Source organism: Topomyia yanbarensis, chromosome 1 (assembly GCF_030247195.1).
Source record: "Topomyia yanbarensis strain Yona2022 chromosome 1, ASM3024719v1, whole genome shotgun sequence".
NCBI classification, from domain to species: Eukaryota; Metazoa; Arthropoda; class Insecta; order Diptera; family Culicidae; genus Topomyia; species Topomyia yanbarensis.
The window spans coordinates 153,057,687-153,073,483 of NC_080670.1; the positions used below are offsets into that span (position 1 = coordinate 153,057,687).

Consider the following 15,797-nt stretch of genomic DNA (forward strand, 5'->3'; position numbering starts at 1 on the left):
TTCGCTACATGGCCTGTACCAAAAAAAACCGCTCCACCGGAAGAAAGGCTTCCCAGCAAGCAGTTGGCAATGAAGGCAGTGTAAGAGTGCCCCAGTCACGATTGGCGTTAAGAAGCCTCATCGCTACCGAACAGAAACTATCGCCCTGCGAAAAATTTACAGCTATCAAAAATCGAGCGGGCCTAAATTGTGACCCAAAATAAACCACAAACCAACAAGTTCTTTTCAGGACCAGCTAATTACAAAGTATTATTATTATAAATGAAATTTTCAATTGCCTTACAACCTCCTTCCCCCTATCCTCCCGGCTTGAATTACTATCAATCTTGATGATGCTGTGCGGCGGGGGCACTAGTTTTTATTATAGTGGAAAATTTAGGTTTGCGCGTTTTTCCCAAAAGATTTTAGCTGTGCTGTTTTCAAGGAAGTTGTAGTTGAATTCAAAATAAAATAGTTTATTTCTATTGTCAGAGATGGACCTTCCAACGAAAACTAGTCTGGCTCGCTTGGAATCGAATTGTACGGACCAACCACTGCTTTCACAAAATCTGTTATTTTCAGTAATTTTACATTCTACACAACTAGTCACAACTATTTCCAATCAGCGCAAAAATCGAAGGTTTTCATTCAGTACAACAGCAAATTTTCACTTTTAGAAAAACAGGCAACATTCTGGCCGAAAATTTTGAAACGGAGCACCTATATCGAAACGTTCGATTTTTGTAAATTGAATCATTACACTAACCTGTCTACAAATCACACAAATAACTTTTTTATTTTGTGCCATTCTACTTGAAAGCGACGATATTGTTCACACGTGGCTCACTTACCATCCAACGCTCTTGACAAGCCACTTTCTGATGCTTGTAATAACAAAACTTGAATTTCATTCTTTGTCGATAAATTGATGGCCCTGAAAAGCGCCTTTTGTTTGGGCAGTGTTCGAAATTTACTTGGAGCTGGTGTATATGGTAACAGTTTTGGTGCCATCGAAGACGGCGTGCTTGGCCAACTCTTCTGACAGCAGCAAACGGACAGCGGTGTGAATTTTGCGGGAGATGCTGCAAACGAACTGCTGCATGCTGATGCTGGAAACGAACTGAGCGTGAGCAACAGCATGCTGAGTTTTTATACCTGACTACAGCACAATGTAAGCTCGTCCTTTTTTGTGTTGTCCTCAATATGTGTTATTCGTAGCTCCACCCCTTCGTTGGTCGACCACATATTTTTGATAAAGAACAAAATTGAAATTGTGTTTCCAATACGGAAGTTATCGAACATTCAGGGTAAAAAGAGTAATGTAATACGGCACATTGGTAAAATGTTTGAGAATTGAAACCTTTTTGAATGCTTACTAGGCGAAACTGTAAACAAACACACAAATGATAACTTTTTATTTTGTGTCATTCTACGTGAAATCGACGATATTGTTCACAAGTAGCTCACTTGCCATCGAACGCTCTTGGCAAGCTACTTTCGGATGCTTGTAATAACAAAATTTCAATTCGATTCTTTGTTGATAAATGGCCCGTACCAAACAGACCGCTCGTAAGTCCACCGGAGGAAAGCCTCCCCGCAAGCAGTAAGCAACGAAGGCCGTGTAAAAGTGCCCCAGTCACGGTTGGCGTTAGGAAGCCTCATCACTACTGAACAGAAACAGTCGCCCTGCGAGAAATTCACAGCTATCAGCAATCGAGCAGGCCTAAATTGTGACCCAAAATAAACCACAAACCAACAAGTTCTTTTCAGGACCAGCCAATTATATTCCAGTAAGATATAAATGAAATTTTCGTTTTCCATTGCCTTACAACCTTTTTCCTCCCAGCTTGAATTACTATCAATCTTGATGATGCTGTGCGGTGGGGGCACAGGCAGTTTCCATTATAGTGGAAAATTTAGGCTTGCGCGTTTTTCCCAAAAGTTTTTTAGCTGTGCTGTTTTCAAGAAGTTGTAGTTGAATTCAAAATAAAAGTTTACTTCTATTGTCAGAGGTGGATCTTCCAACGAAAACTAGTCTGGCTCGCTTGGAATCGAATTGTACGGACCAACCACAGCTTTCACAAAATCCGTTATTTTCAGTAATTGTACATTCTACAGATTTAGTCACAACTATTTCCAATCAGCGCAAAAATCGAAGGTTTTCATTCAATACAACAGCAGACTTTCACGTTTGAAAAAACAGGCAGCATTCTGGCCGAAAATTTTGAAACGGAGCACTTATATCGAAACGTTAGAAAACGTTCGATTTTTGTCAATTGAATCATTACACTAAACTGTTTATAAATCACAAATAACTTTTGATTTTGTGCCATTCTACGTGAAAGCGACGGTATTCGGTATTGTTCACAAGTGGCTCACTTACCATCCAACGCTCTTGACAAGCCACTTTATGATGCTTGTAATAACAAAACTTCAATTTCATTCTTTGTTGATAAATTGATGGCCCTGAAAAGGGCCTTTTGTTTGGGCAGTGTTCGAAATTTACTTGGAGCTGGTGTATATGGTAACAGTTTTGGTGCCATCTGAGACGGCGTGCTTGACCAACTCTTCTGACAGCAGCAAACGGACGGCAGTTTGAATTTTGCGGGAGATGCTGCAAACGAACTGCTGCATGCTGATGCTGGAAACGAACTGATCGTGAACAGCAGCATGCTGAGTTTTTATACCTGACTACAGCACAATGTAAGCTCGTCCTTTTTTGTGTTGTCCTCAATATGTGTTCTTCGTAGCTCCACCCCTTTGTTGGTCGACCACATATTTTTGATAAAGAACAAAATTGAAATTGTGTTTCCAATACGGAGATTATCGAACACTCAGGGTAAAGAGAGTAATGTAATACGGCACATTGGTAAAATGTTTGAGAATTGAAACCTTTTTTGAATGCGCCTAGTAAAAATGTTTTCCACTTCACTCCAGTTTGTTTCTGACCATATTTGCAATTTGCGTACTGAAATAAATCATAATTTTGGGTTTAACCCAAATTGCTCTCCAGGGAGAAACAGTACATGAAACAGAAAATGCAAACTTATTCTTTGAAATGAGTTTGGTGGCCCTGAAAAGGGCCTTTTTTATAATGATACAAGTGAGTTCTACCTTTTCAACTTCCAAATCCATACAATGTGCGTCCCTGCCGCTCAGTATAGGTCACGGCATCTCGGATGACATTTTCCTGCACACCATCAGCATTCGTAGATTAAATCGGAAATGCATTTTACACCACCACGACGAGCCAGACGCCGAATGGCGGATTTGGTGATTCCCTGGATTTTATCACGAAGAACCTTGCGATGACGCTTGGTAGGGAACGCAAACATGATACCGCTCATTGTACCGTCCGGACGAGCATGTTGCTCGTGTGGTAAGCGAGCACCCACTGATACAAAACAAGCTCGCGTGACCTGTATATATAACATTCCCGTATGTAATGAAACGCTTACATGCTCCTTTTTGACGGCTGGCAAATTGCATATTTTCCTCGCTGTTTCCGAAGGATTTTCTAAAAATCCTTGTTTTGGTTTATTTATAGTAGTCGCACTAATTCCGAAATTTAATACGAAATACGTGCACAAATTTCCGATCAGATAGTGTAAAAATATTACGATTTCGTCCAGTACAACGGAAGATATTCGCATTTCAAACCTGGGAAAATTTCTCAACTGAAATTTTTGAAACGGGACCCCATATTGAAACGTTAGAAGTATTCTACTTCAAAAATGCAATTTTTTAAAAATATTTAAGGTTTCATTTAATTTTAATTTCTTTAATAGAAAGCCATCAAAGGAGACACCATCAATTTTAAGTTAAAATATGACGCAAAACCCCACAAAGTCAAATCGCACAAACCAGACGGCTACAAGAAGTATCGACAAGAAGGATTACTGGAGTATTTTCGTAAGTACTATTTAGCTATCAATTTTAGAGCTTCAATTGCTATTCGAACTTTTATAATGATTGGTATACTGTTTAAAAAGCGGGGTTTAGGCAATCAGGAAAAACTAACGATTTCCATCGATCCAATCAGTTGCCCCAACAAATGCTGGTCTACGTGGGCTCAACAAATCATTTCCATCTGTTTGAATCTTCTGCTCACGTAATCCGGAACAGATACAGCATTCCCACATATGCAATCCCCAATAAACGCATCGATCCAGCGAAAAGTCTTCGTGGCCACAAATTTTTCTTACCTCCCCGCTCCAGCAGCTGCTGTGGTGCGTGCTCTAATTTATTTTTATTACACTCGGTGCTCATTTGAATTTAATAAATCACAAATATTACCTCATCTTTGCCGCGTCCCGTATGATGAAGCGGTCGCGAAATATTTTCCACCTTCTTGTTTTCATGCCTTGTTTGCAGCGCTTTATTGGATTTCCAGACACTCACCCGTGAACGTGCGTTTCGAGGGATATGCCGCTCACGTAGGATAGAAACCGGAGCTAAGTTTTGCTGTGAATTGACTGGTTCGCGTATCGTTTCTAAGATAGTTGGAAGGAGGTGGAGGTGCGGAAAATGCGGCTGGCATCGCCGAACGATAATTGAGTTGCTTTATAAATAAAATGTTATATCCTGGTCAGCGGGCGATATGGACAAAGTTGGCTTTCCAATACATTGGACATGATAGAAGGTTAAAAACACTCCAAAACTGACCAAATAAATTTGGAACAGCACCAATGATAGCTAACCCTCTTAAGACAAATGTGTTCCGTTTAATTCTAGTATAATATAAACTAATGAAAGATTCTTGGCCGAAATAAATAAACGCCAATGGCTAGTTCCTATTATACACTTCGGTTTGGGCCTAGAAACCAAATGTAGTTAATGGACTCAAACTTGCTTTATTTAAGTGATTTTAAAGTAGTGTTCATTGCGAAAGACTCAGAGTTTTTTTTTCATTAACGTGACTTTAATCTTTTTTATTCGTCGCGCAAAGATTTTTTCAATTTGACTCATTCAATATGATGTCCTGAAGGAAAACAGTTGAATGAATACCCGTAAATAGCGGCAACCAGGCTCTCACATGTCAAACATTACCGGTGTGTGTTACACAAGTAGCGGCCATGAGCAGTAATCATGGGAGTGCTTGTTATAGTTCATGATCTTCGTCTTTTTCATTATGATATGATGAACCATAATCATGACTTCTAAGGATGACAAAATTTTTGGTTTCATGATTTATTATTCATGAAAACGATAAAGGATTTGTTTCCGTGTTCCTTATGTTTCGTTTGAAAGTTCTGGTGTCTTTGGCAAAGTTGTTGCATAGCATGTGATCATTTCATATTAGTTCGAAATTCAGTCGCTATGGCGGCGCTAGGAGGTTGTCGCATAGCTTATGTAGTAAGGTAGATAGGTTATTGCCTTTATGGCAACCACATGGCGTATCGTGCGAGTTAAAATCATCTAAATCAAACCTCGGTGCGGGGCGGAGTTCGGCAATGTCGCCAAGCCGTCTGTGGCTAACTGAGGCGCTAGGGGGATATAGGTTGAAGCAATGCAAAGGATTTTGCCTTTAGTTCTAGTTTGGCAATCGACAACTTCAATGCCTGGTGTCGAGGGGAAGTTGACTGAAATAATCACACTTTTTGATCCTTAAAAGTACTCCTCCGTAAGATTGTTCTCGATCCAAGCGAATAATGTTGAAATCGTGAAAGTTGAGATCTATTCGCAAAGTAAGCCATGTTTCGCATAATGCAAATGCATCTTATTTCAAGTTATTTAGTGAAATTTTAGAAGAATCGATTTTCGGCATAATGCTTCTGCAATTCCAATGCAGAACCGTGATCAAATCCGTGTTCTCAATGAATTAGCCATCGAAAGGTATAATCGCTGAAAGGAGGGGCCATTTTGGAGCAAACTGCATCAATACTGGTTTTACTGCTGGGAGAAAGCTTATTATGATGCTTTTAAGAGGGTCAGAAATATTTAAAGTTGTAAAAATACAATCCACAATATCAGAGAAATTTATTAAGCAGGCTCTGCCTTCTTTCTCTGGCTAAGTTATGGGAACACATGGGGTTTTTGATGTCCCTGGCATTGCTGGGAGCTTCTTTTCTGAGCTCAGATTTTTGAGACCGGGAGCTACTTGCTTTGGTTTTGCACCATTATTTCCCTGAGTAGTTATTTTTGAAGGACTTTGAAGAGACACCTTCGAACTCACAAGATTTGGAGAGGATATGTTCCTCCCTTTTCTATTGCTTTTAGGCACATCGGAAGATGTTACCTCTTGGGGTCATCACGGCCGCCTTCGTCAGTAAACTAACTTGTTAGTTGTTCGGAGAGATCGGTGGAGTAGCTATCTTTAGTATTTCTGCAGAAGATCGCTTAGAACGTCCCTGAAGGAAACGCTTAAATTTCTCCTAGCGTTGTTTGTAACCGGGACATGTCAGGGGGCCATGTGGATTTCTATCATAGTTGAGACGCTTTTCAAGATCCCTTCCACAGGAATCATTCACACGATTCGCAATACATTTCCCACAACGAGCCTCATTGGTACAATAGGAGGCTGTTTGTCCCACTTGTATTCAAGTAGTACAGTGCATTACCCGCGGCACAGAAAGTCGATCAGGTATACGAGTATTGTCAACGAGGAGGCAGGGCAGACTCTGGTTTACCTGGTTTAAGCTATTTACCACTACCCGAAGCTTATTAAGGCGTATATTCGATATTTCTGTCATGGCTGAATATAGCTCCGAGAAATCTTCCATAAATTTAAAACCTTTTTGTTTTTGGCTCGGATGAAAATGATGTATGGCTCGATGGCCGAGTAGGGATAAACCGTGAGCCGGGGAGCCGATTTTTTTTTCAACTTACATCTCACCGCGAGTTGAACCACTGTCAGAGGAAGTCATGTTTGCAGTGCAAGCTGGTATTATAGACAAGAATGGGAAGTGTAGTATATTTACAGTACTTAACTTGTGTATATAACGGCATCCAGGCGGCTTACCAGAAAACTGATTCACTGCTTACTGGCCGGATAACGGTAAACACGCAGAAACACGAACGAAGGTAAAAAATACTGAAACCTCGACGAGGGGGAGAATGCACAAGATAACCTTGGCAGAGTATTAGTACTATTATTTTTAACGTTACACTGCACGGACTGGAAAGATCAACTAATCGGTCTGAGAGTCACAGAATGAATGATGGACAACTTTGACTGCTAATCGCAAAAAATCTAAAAATGGTTTACAAATTTTACAAAAGACAGTTCACGTGAATTTCTTCAAACTGTTAAAATTCATATATTTGTGAATCATTGTTGCAAACCTTCTTCAAAAGTACACCGGAGATAAATCAGTAGATTTCCTTAGATAGAATTGCATTCCCGTAGATTTTATCTATGGTTCTGAAAATTCGTAGTAAACCTTCAAATACGTAGATCTGAGTTAGCCTATGTGATGCAGTCAATGATATATGTAATATATGAAACCTAACCTTGTCCACGGAAGACAACGAGAGGGATATGGCCCTTCGAAGAGAGAGGGGCGGTAATGATCGGTTATAGGAGATATTGGGGGTCGATGAGCTCAATTATTAGATTATGGAGCTGTAGCGGTGAGTACTAAACTCTTGGGAATTTATGATAACGTCATCACAGTTCCTCGATGGTGGAATGGTGAACGCACCTACGAGATCGCAGGTTTGATTCCTACTCGACAGCATATTTTCTCAGTGTATCCAATATCCAATAAATGGTATTTTTTCTCACCGATTCGGTAATTCTTTCTCTGTTTATTTTTCATGTTAATTTTTTAGATACTTTTTTCGCGAAATCGATAGAGTAAAAATGTTTCACAAGGGTGAACAATTCACCAATCTCATCGCTTCAATAAACCACGTCAATTTACATCACAGAATTAGCTAATATTATGTATAGGAATAATTGACATTATTGACATTACACACCATTATCACATCGTTTCAGTTTTTTCGAAAACTACACCTTAAGAGGACTGGCAACTCCGTCGAAAATTTGGAGAAGGTAACAACAGCATTACTTCTGGGTAAAGAAGTTACTGTGCAAGGGTAAAGAAGTATTTGTATAAGGAATCAGGAATTAGAATATATTGGCCTTAATGACGGGATCTGTAGTCGGGGATTTGTGCTTTCTCGTGCCTTCTCATCATTTCCTGAGCGGAAAGAAAGGAGAAGAAGGAAGGAAGAAGTAGAATTGGAAGAGCGGGGAAAATAACAGCACAAAAACAAACATCATGGAAGCTAGATTCACGAGTAGTTCAAATCGCCTACGAGTAAGCCTATAGCTGTTTACCACACTGGTTTAGAAACTTTAGTATGTCTCTGAGTTTCAGTCGTTCAATCACGGTGCCGTCTATGTAAGGAAGGCCGAAAACACGAAATCCCAATTGCGCTACTACTGCGCAGTTGCATATCAGATGATATCAGATTCCGTAGTCGGATTCACAAAGATCACATGAAAAGGACTCAGCTTGCTGAATAGTTGCCGTTTGATAATTGAGTTTGCATTGGCCCTGTTAAAGTCCTAGTCAGCATGCCGCAGTGGAATTTCGAAATGTGTCAGAGATTTTTCGAAATCACTGGGCACGGTTGTTCTAGAAACGCCTTTGTTTGGCGGCACGTTTGTGGATTTTTCCAATAATTGCGGTACTCGGACGAAACCAGGATCGTATTTTTTTTCTCTTATCCAACTTGTTGAAATTGGAAGGACGAGCTCAGGACCAACAAAGTCAATCGCTGAACCTGCCCTGGCCAATTTGTCAGTCCATTTGTTTCCAGTAATACCCAAATATTTTGGCACCCAGATGGGACAGATAGTGTTGACAATGCTTAGTTCTTCGATTTGGGTTCGACGCGCGATCGCTAATTTTGGATCGTTATTCGTCTGAGATAAGGGCCTTGATTGCATCCTGACTGTTAGAGCAAAAGTTTATAATTTTGCCGGACGAGCTCCGTTGAAGGGCCGATTGTACTCCTCACACATTCGCGAAGATTTCTGTTTGGAATATAGTAAAGTATCTACCTAGCGAGTGAGATTGTTCCATCTCATTTCACGACAGTAGACACCAGCACCAGCACGTCCTACCATTAGAGAACTGTCAGTGTAACAAACCACTTGCGTGTATTGTTGTACTTCCATATAGCCAGACAACCACTCCTCTCGAGAGCGAATCTTCACATGGAATGTGAAGTGTTTCCTGTTTGAGGTTATGTGTAATGGTTTGATATTTAGAAGGGCTCTTGAGCAGCAGTTGGAGTTGTGGTGAAAGTACCAGTCAACGTCATCCTTTGCAAATGGTTTAGCTTTGACTGGAACGTCATAACCTCTCCCTTTTGCCACCACACAGGGCATCCATATGACAGTATTAGACGTACAATTGTGTAAATCCAATAGATGTATTTAGGTTTAAGACCCCAGGTTTTCCAAATTATCGTTTGCACTGCCCGAAGGCAGACATGCATGCTTTCTTTACTCTGAACTTAATGTGAGCAGGCTAATTCAGTTTGGAATCCAATATAACTCCAACGTATTTGACCTGATGTCTAAGCCGACCAACTCTGACGAAAATATCCGTACACCAAGCCGCAACAAAGCGCAATCGTTCACCACGCTCAGGCAAACAGTTCGCACAGTGTACACATTTTTTCGTCAGAGTTGGTCAGCTTTGTTATGCCTGTCTTGTTGTTAGCAATGAAGGCAGTGTTACATAACTTTCCAATATAGAAGTTTCCTTTATGGAAAAACGGTTCTTGAACTAATGCTATGGAAGCTTTACCTTCCTGAATAAGTCGAGATAATCCATTTATCCTGGAGATTGATTTGTGCTATTCTAACCAGTGTTGATTACAAAACTGTACATTTCATATTCAACAATAATTGCATAACAACTGGAGGACACCAAAAGCAAGTTGGGATGTTATATAGCGAGCCGCATCGCATGGGACACGATCATTTGATTCCCACGATTTGCAAAGAAACTAATGGTCCACTGTGTCAGAGATCGCATAACACAGTAAGGGCAAAACCCAAAATGATCCGTGCGCGACTGGCATATTTTAGACTCTCCAGCCATCAAGTCCTCGGCACGGAATTACACCCTGACTTAGGGACTCCGACTTTCAGTCGCCTCCTAGGATATAGGAGCAGTGGCTCATTTCATGGTCGAATACCACACGGCCTCTGAATAGGTTCGTTTGTACACATCGAAATTTGATAATGGAAACCGGAATATTTGTTTTTTTTTGCGTCGTAGTTCTGCGGATCTTTTCCTGCTCTCCAAACTGTGCTAAGGACTGTTTTAATCCGGTCTCGCCATGCCCTTCACCAGCCAGTTACTCCGCATGTCCTTCCGACAGCAGTATACTTCAACAAATGTATCTCTCTCAATATGTCACAGGCATCCGTTTCCTACTGTGACACCAATACTGATACTTATTGGTCAGGGATATCAATATCGACGCATCATTTTGAAATCCAGGTTTTAATCGGCACGTGAGTAGCAGAATGGAATTTCAATGCATTTAGAATTCAATCTGAGTACAATTTCATTATGGTTGGCTAGCTCGAACAATACCATATGTAGGTTCTGTTCTGTTCAGAATTATTTTTGTGGCAGACGATTTTCGGTAGTATAACAGTGAGCATAAAATAAACGCTTTCCTTAATTTCAACAGCGTGTATAATCCGTTAATTCAAATATATTATCCAATTTCTTCCGAACTGTTCCCCGAACGGATTCCCCGGATCATTATTCATAATCTCGCAGAACAAACTGCAATTTAGCTAAAGTTTTCCACTTGACTTTGTAGGGTGGAAAGTGAAAACTGTATACTGTTGCGGCCTCACTTTCTACCGTATTGTGTAGCTGGCCGCACCACAGCGTAGCAATTCGTTTCCATTATCCCACCAGACACGTAGATTTTATAGATGAGCGTACAGTGTGGTTGTGAATTGCGATGAATGTGTTATTGTTTGAAAACTAACAGTTCGCAAAGACACGCGTCGCTACCCCATAGGAAGTAGTTGCTGTCTTTATCACTATCACGAGCACGAGTTCAAATTGAGTTCGAAATAAACTGTTACTGTGGTGAATAGCGTGTTGTGCGTTTGTAGTTTCTAACCGAGCTTCGTGGGAAAAAGGATGCAGTTCGTGGTAAAATAGTAGCTAGTTATGTTTGCCTTGAGTTTTTTTTAGAAGGTCTTTGTGGTAGATTGGATCGTATTCCTACTTATAAATAATGAAATTATATAATTCGTTCCTTTAAAAAGAACACGATACCAGCTATTTGCGAATACAGAGGTTGCGTTGTACAACTCTAACACTCAGGAGAAATTAATGAACTCATAATTGACGAAATTGAGTTAAATGCTGAAAATCAAACCTACCTCTGCATCCATTGCGACGCAGGCCACCTTAAACACGAGATCACACCAGGCAATCATACGGCAACATCCGACTGCCACTCCGGACATATTACACCCCAAATTGCAATCATCCGCTCCGGGAGCTGGTTGTTCAGTCGGACATCCAAGGATACGCAAATATTAATACTCTTTCCGGGGTTTCACTGAATGTAGTGTTTCGTGTGTTTGTGTGTGTGTGTGTGTGCTCGCCATTTCACTGGATGTATTCATCTGTAGTTCACTTTGCTTAGTCGATTTTTGCGACAATTAAATTCAATTACGCGTAGTTGGGTCAAACCAAACAACCGATGCACCGAAGCGTTGTTTGGATCTGTCGCATGACAGCAGCCGGAATGTAGATCGACACAAATTGACATCATGCGGCTGGCGGCTCTGGGAGGGATCATGGGGCACATACATATATGTAGTAGACGACATGCGGGGACTTGTGTCGTGCAGTCGGTCTGCCACATCGCCGTTTCGAATACCGTTGCAACATCCGCCAACAAGTGGTAGGTGGAAATGCATTTCTCCGATAGGCGAGAGTGAAATGTTACTTGTCACTTTTTATGAGTTTGTCAGCTTCTAATGCGTGTCTGGGACTGCTCTATATCATTAGAGCGCCCTCGAGTTTGCAAGTTCAGGCTGCAAAAAAAACGAATAAAAAAAGATATTCATTTCATTTCTCTTCAAACATATATATTTTATATTCGTGCTGGATGCGGTTGTGAGCTTTACTATGCACAAAAAAAAAGTTCTCGCCAAGTCATCTATTTTCCCTGCTCTCTAGCGGCTATCTTTGCAGGCCCATTCAAGAACCGGTCGAGCGAAAGAATTTAACAAGAAGTAGTTGTACTCCTTTCCTCCAACCTCCACCAGCCAGAATCAAACAGATCCTAAAATATTTTCTTCGGATTCATTCGCCGTTTGCTCGCCGGTTACTGGCGCAGAAGCTGAAGTAGTCGTCGGTGAGGGTCGAAATGAAAATTGCGGTTTCCATAGCTGTCTGACTATTGCGACGCTGTCCTGTGCTGTCTGTACAAAAAAGCAAATGCGACGGAAAAAAAACTAGGGAAATAGGTTTTGCACAGTTCGGCTGTGTGACTTTGACATGCCTTTGAATTTTTAATAGTTGCGGTTGGAACGGTTTTTAATGGGAGGGAAATCTCATTTCGAAAGCATCTTCAGCAGATGTAACGCGTGAAGAAGAAGCTTTGAAATGTGGTATGCTGTCACATGCTGTATTCAGCATCGGATGACACTTGAATGGTTGAACAGTTTGAGCACATTCAAACTTTGTAAAGATGCTAGTGAAGATGCACTGAGAAGTATGTGCCCCGAGTCAGTGATCCTTTAACAGAAATGATGAATGACCAGATTAAACTGGAGTTAGATGACGCAGTTGGGGAAGAAGAGTAACAATGCACAATCGCTCACGGAATATGTTTTTCAGCCCTTCGGGCTTGAACGATGAATCTAAAGAGCATGATCATAATCGTGTTGTAAAGATTGCTTGTAATATTCACTTGAAAGTTACTTGAGGGGAAATATACGAGTTGTTTGCGTTTTCTTAATGTACCTGAAGAATGTTTATACAAAATTTCAATAGAATCAAATTATAGCACATTTGGAGTGCGGACCGAATGTCTTATTCCGGAAGTTATGGCCGGTAGAATGTACATTTGTGTTAATGCATTAATTAAGTTGCTTGAAAAATGTGTTGGCGGATCCACGCAAAATAATAATGAGAGTTATGATCAACTCAAAATTAGTCCAAAGATGCTCCCTAGAGGTGCTTCGCGTCGTCAACATCAGAATCAGAGTTAAAAATAATCGAAGCTCTTTTTTGACGGCTGAAAATGAGCCTGTTGCGACTCGCGGTGAATAGAAAAAATATTCATTCAACTATCCGTCTTATTCATTCAGTTGATTATCGTACAATATATTCATTACACTAATTATCTAGGAAAATGTTTTCAAATGCCGATAAAGCATATGAAACAACAAACATCATCGCTTACATTGTGCCAGGGTCTACTTTGATGCGTTTGAGTCGTTGCTGCACGGTCGCTTCGTGTAATAATCGGAGCCGAATGAAAACCTGCATGGATGAATGGGCGGTTTGTTCGTTCGACGTTTTCAACTGCGTCATTGAATATTGAAAATGAATGCGGCTGAATATAATCAATTATCATTCAATGAATTTGAATATTTTTAACTCTGATCAGAATGACATTCTTGACCCAACCGTGGTATCAGAAGATAGTCACAATGGCCTCGGAATAGATGATTTAATGTATGTCGAGTATTACTCCTTTTAACATTGCATAATATTAAAGTAAAACTCAAATTCCAAAAGAGATTTTTCTTCGAAAACGGCTTAGTAGTAATCCGGATTTCTCGGCAACAACTAAATTGATCGATTTAAAACTTTAACCCTATCATTTCTTATTACAATAGCTTCTTCGTAAACGAAGGAATTGAGTATGTTTTTATTTTTAGCCAAATAAAACCAATTCATTAAATTATTCAAAATCAACAATTTCAGAAAAAATATCACTATTTTGTAACAAAACAGAATTTTATCAAATCGTTCGTTCACGAAGGGCGTCTTGGTATTTACTAATGAACAATTAGTGGTTTTAGCTAGGGTGACCATTAGACTGTCCAGAAAAATAATCAATTTTTGAAAACTCAATCGGCCCACCCCTGATTCGATTACTAGTCCCACCAGGAGTACTTGCACCAAATTTGAAGTAAATCGGACAAGTCTAGCAACCCCATGAAGTTTGTATGGGACTTTTTGACAAGTTCTATGGAGAAAACCCATTAACTCGCCTTTTGCCTGTTTAAAGATAATTTAATTGTCTACAACTTTGTCGAAGACTGCTTGGCAATCCGGCTTGGTTAAAAGAAGTTATTAAACTTTTAACGAAGTGATGTCTGAGCCAGTTTTCTATGGGACCTAGTCGTGCATGGTTGTGTATCAGTACTCGATTTCCACGAACTACACATTTTTGTGGAATAACCTTTAGATTTAACTCTATAGTATGTTCAGAAGAATTGTTGTACGAGTCATGTTTTGGTTGAAATTTTTTAGTTCCAATTGTGACCGCATAGAGGGCGCCAGCACTAACTTTTCATAGAAGAGAGATAGAATATCAAAATGTTCGGAAGAATTATTGAAAAATGCCTGCTCTACAGCTTTGTAGAAGACACCTAATATCTATCTCTTTCCGTTGAAAAGTTAGCGTTGGCGCCCTCTATGCAGTACAATGTGGAACTAAAATTTTCTAACCAAAACATGACTCGTATGATTTACTAGAACTCTTCTGAACATACTTTTGGGCTAAATCTAACGGTTATTTCACAAAAATGTTTAGTTCGTGAGAATCGAGTACTAATACACAACCATGCACTGATAGGCCCCATAGAAAACTGACTCAGACATCACTTCGTTAAAAGTTTAATAACTTCTTTCAACAAAGCCGGATTGACTAGCAGTCTTCCACAAAGTTGTAGACAATTAAATTATCTTTCTTATTTTCACTTACAGTGATAATACGATGCATTCAGTGCCACCTAGCGGCAAAAAAAGCGAATTAGTGGGTTTTCTCCATGTAAATTGTCGAAAAATCTCATACAAACTTCAGGCACGTTGGTCCGGTAGCTAGACAGGTCCGATTCGCTTCATATTTGGAACAAGTACTCCTTGTGGAACTAGGAATCGACTCAGGGGTGGGCCGATAGGGGTCATTTTTTCCTGTTATTCTAGTGACCATACATCCTGGTTTCTCAGGACATGTCCAGAATTTTAAATGACTGCCATGGCGTCCTGGGATGTCGAAGAAAACGCTTGATTTGTCCTGGTTTTAATCCTCTAACCTTAAATCCATAGCTGGAACGTAGAGTCTCTCTCACGCAGAGTACGAGAAATGAAACCTAATTTAATCGAATCAGTTGTGGGACGCTATCGATCTCGATGAAACGAGGATTACCAGAGCTTTATCTCGGCTTAAATCGATAATGGTTATCATTGGCGATTTTCAGGCACCCACATTTACTTCTATGTCAGGAATCACCCAGGAAAGCTACTAGGGATCGTTGATGTTTCTGCTGTATTTCAATGATAAGTATTTAGCGCTGAAGACTCCTTGACGGGCTTGAAGGCGATCTCAAAATATTTTGTGTCATTCGATCGATTGGGTCATTAAGCCATCCGCTGTTTTTGATTTTTGCCGATGCGTAATCGAACATTTTTTTTCACTATTTTGTACGCAAAATAATAAATATAACGCAAAAATTATCGCAGAATTCCGAAGTTTTTCGAATTAGTTATTATGGAGCCGATCTTCTGACGGCGCCGGTGGTTGAGTGGTAAGCGTGACCGCTACTCATTCCAGTTGGCCTGGGTTCAATT

At 40.2% G+C, this 15,797-nt stretch overlaps 1 protein-coding gene across 1 annotated transcript in view; it reads left to right on the plus strand.

Moving 5' to 3' along the window:
• Window positions 1-15,797, plus strand: part of LOC131677887 (phospholipase A1 VesT1.02-like) — an 81,038-nt gene that overhangs the window by 25,869 nt on the left and 39,372 nt on the right. The window contains exon 4 of the mRNA XM_058957980.1: window positions 3,768-3,891. Coding sequence (XP_058813963.1) covers window positions 3,768-3,891 — 124 coding nt within the window. The remainder of the gene's footprint in view (window positions 1-3,767; window positions 3,892-15,797) is intronic.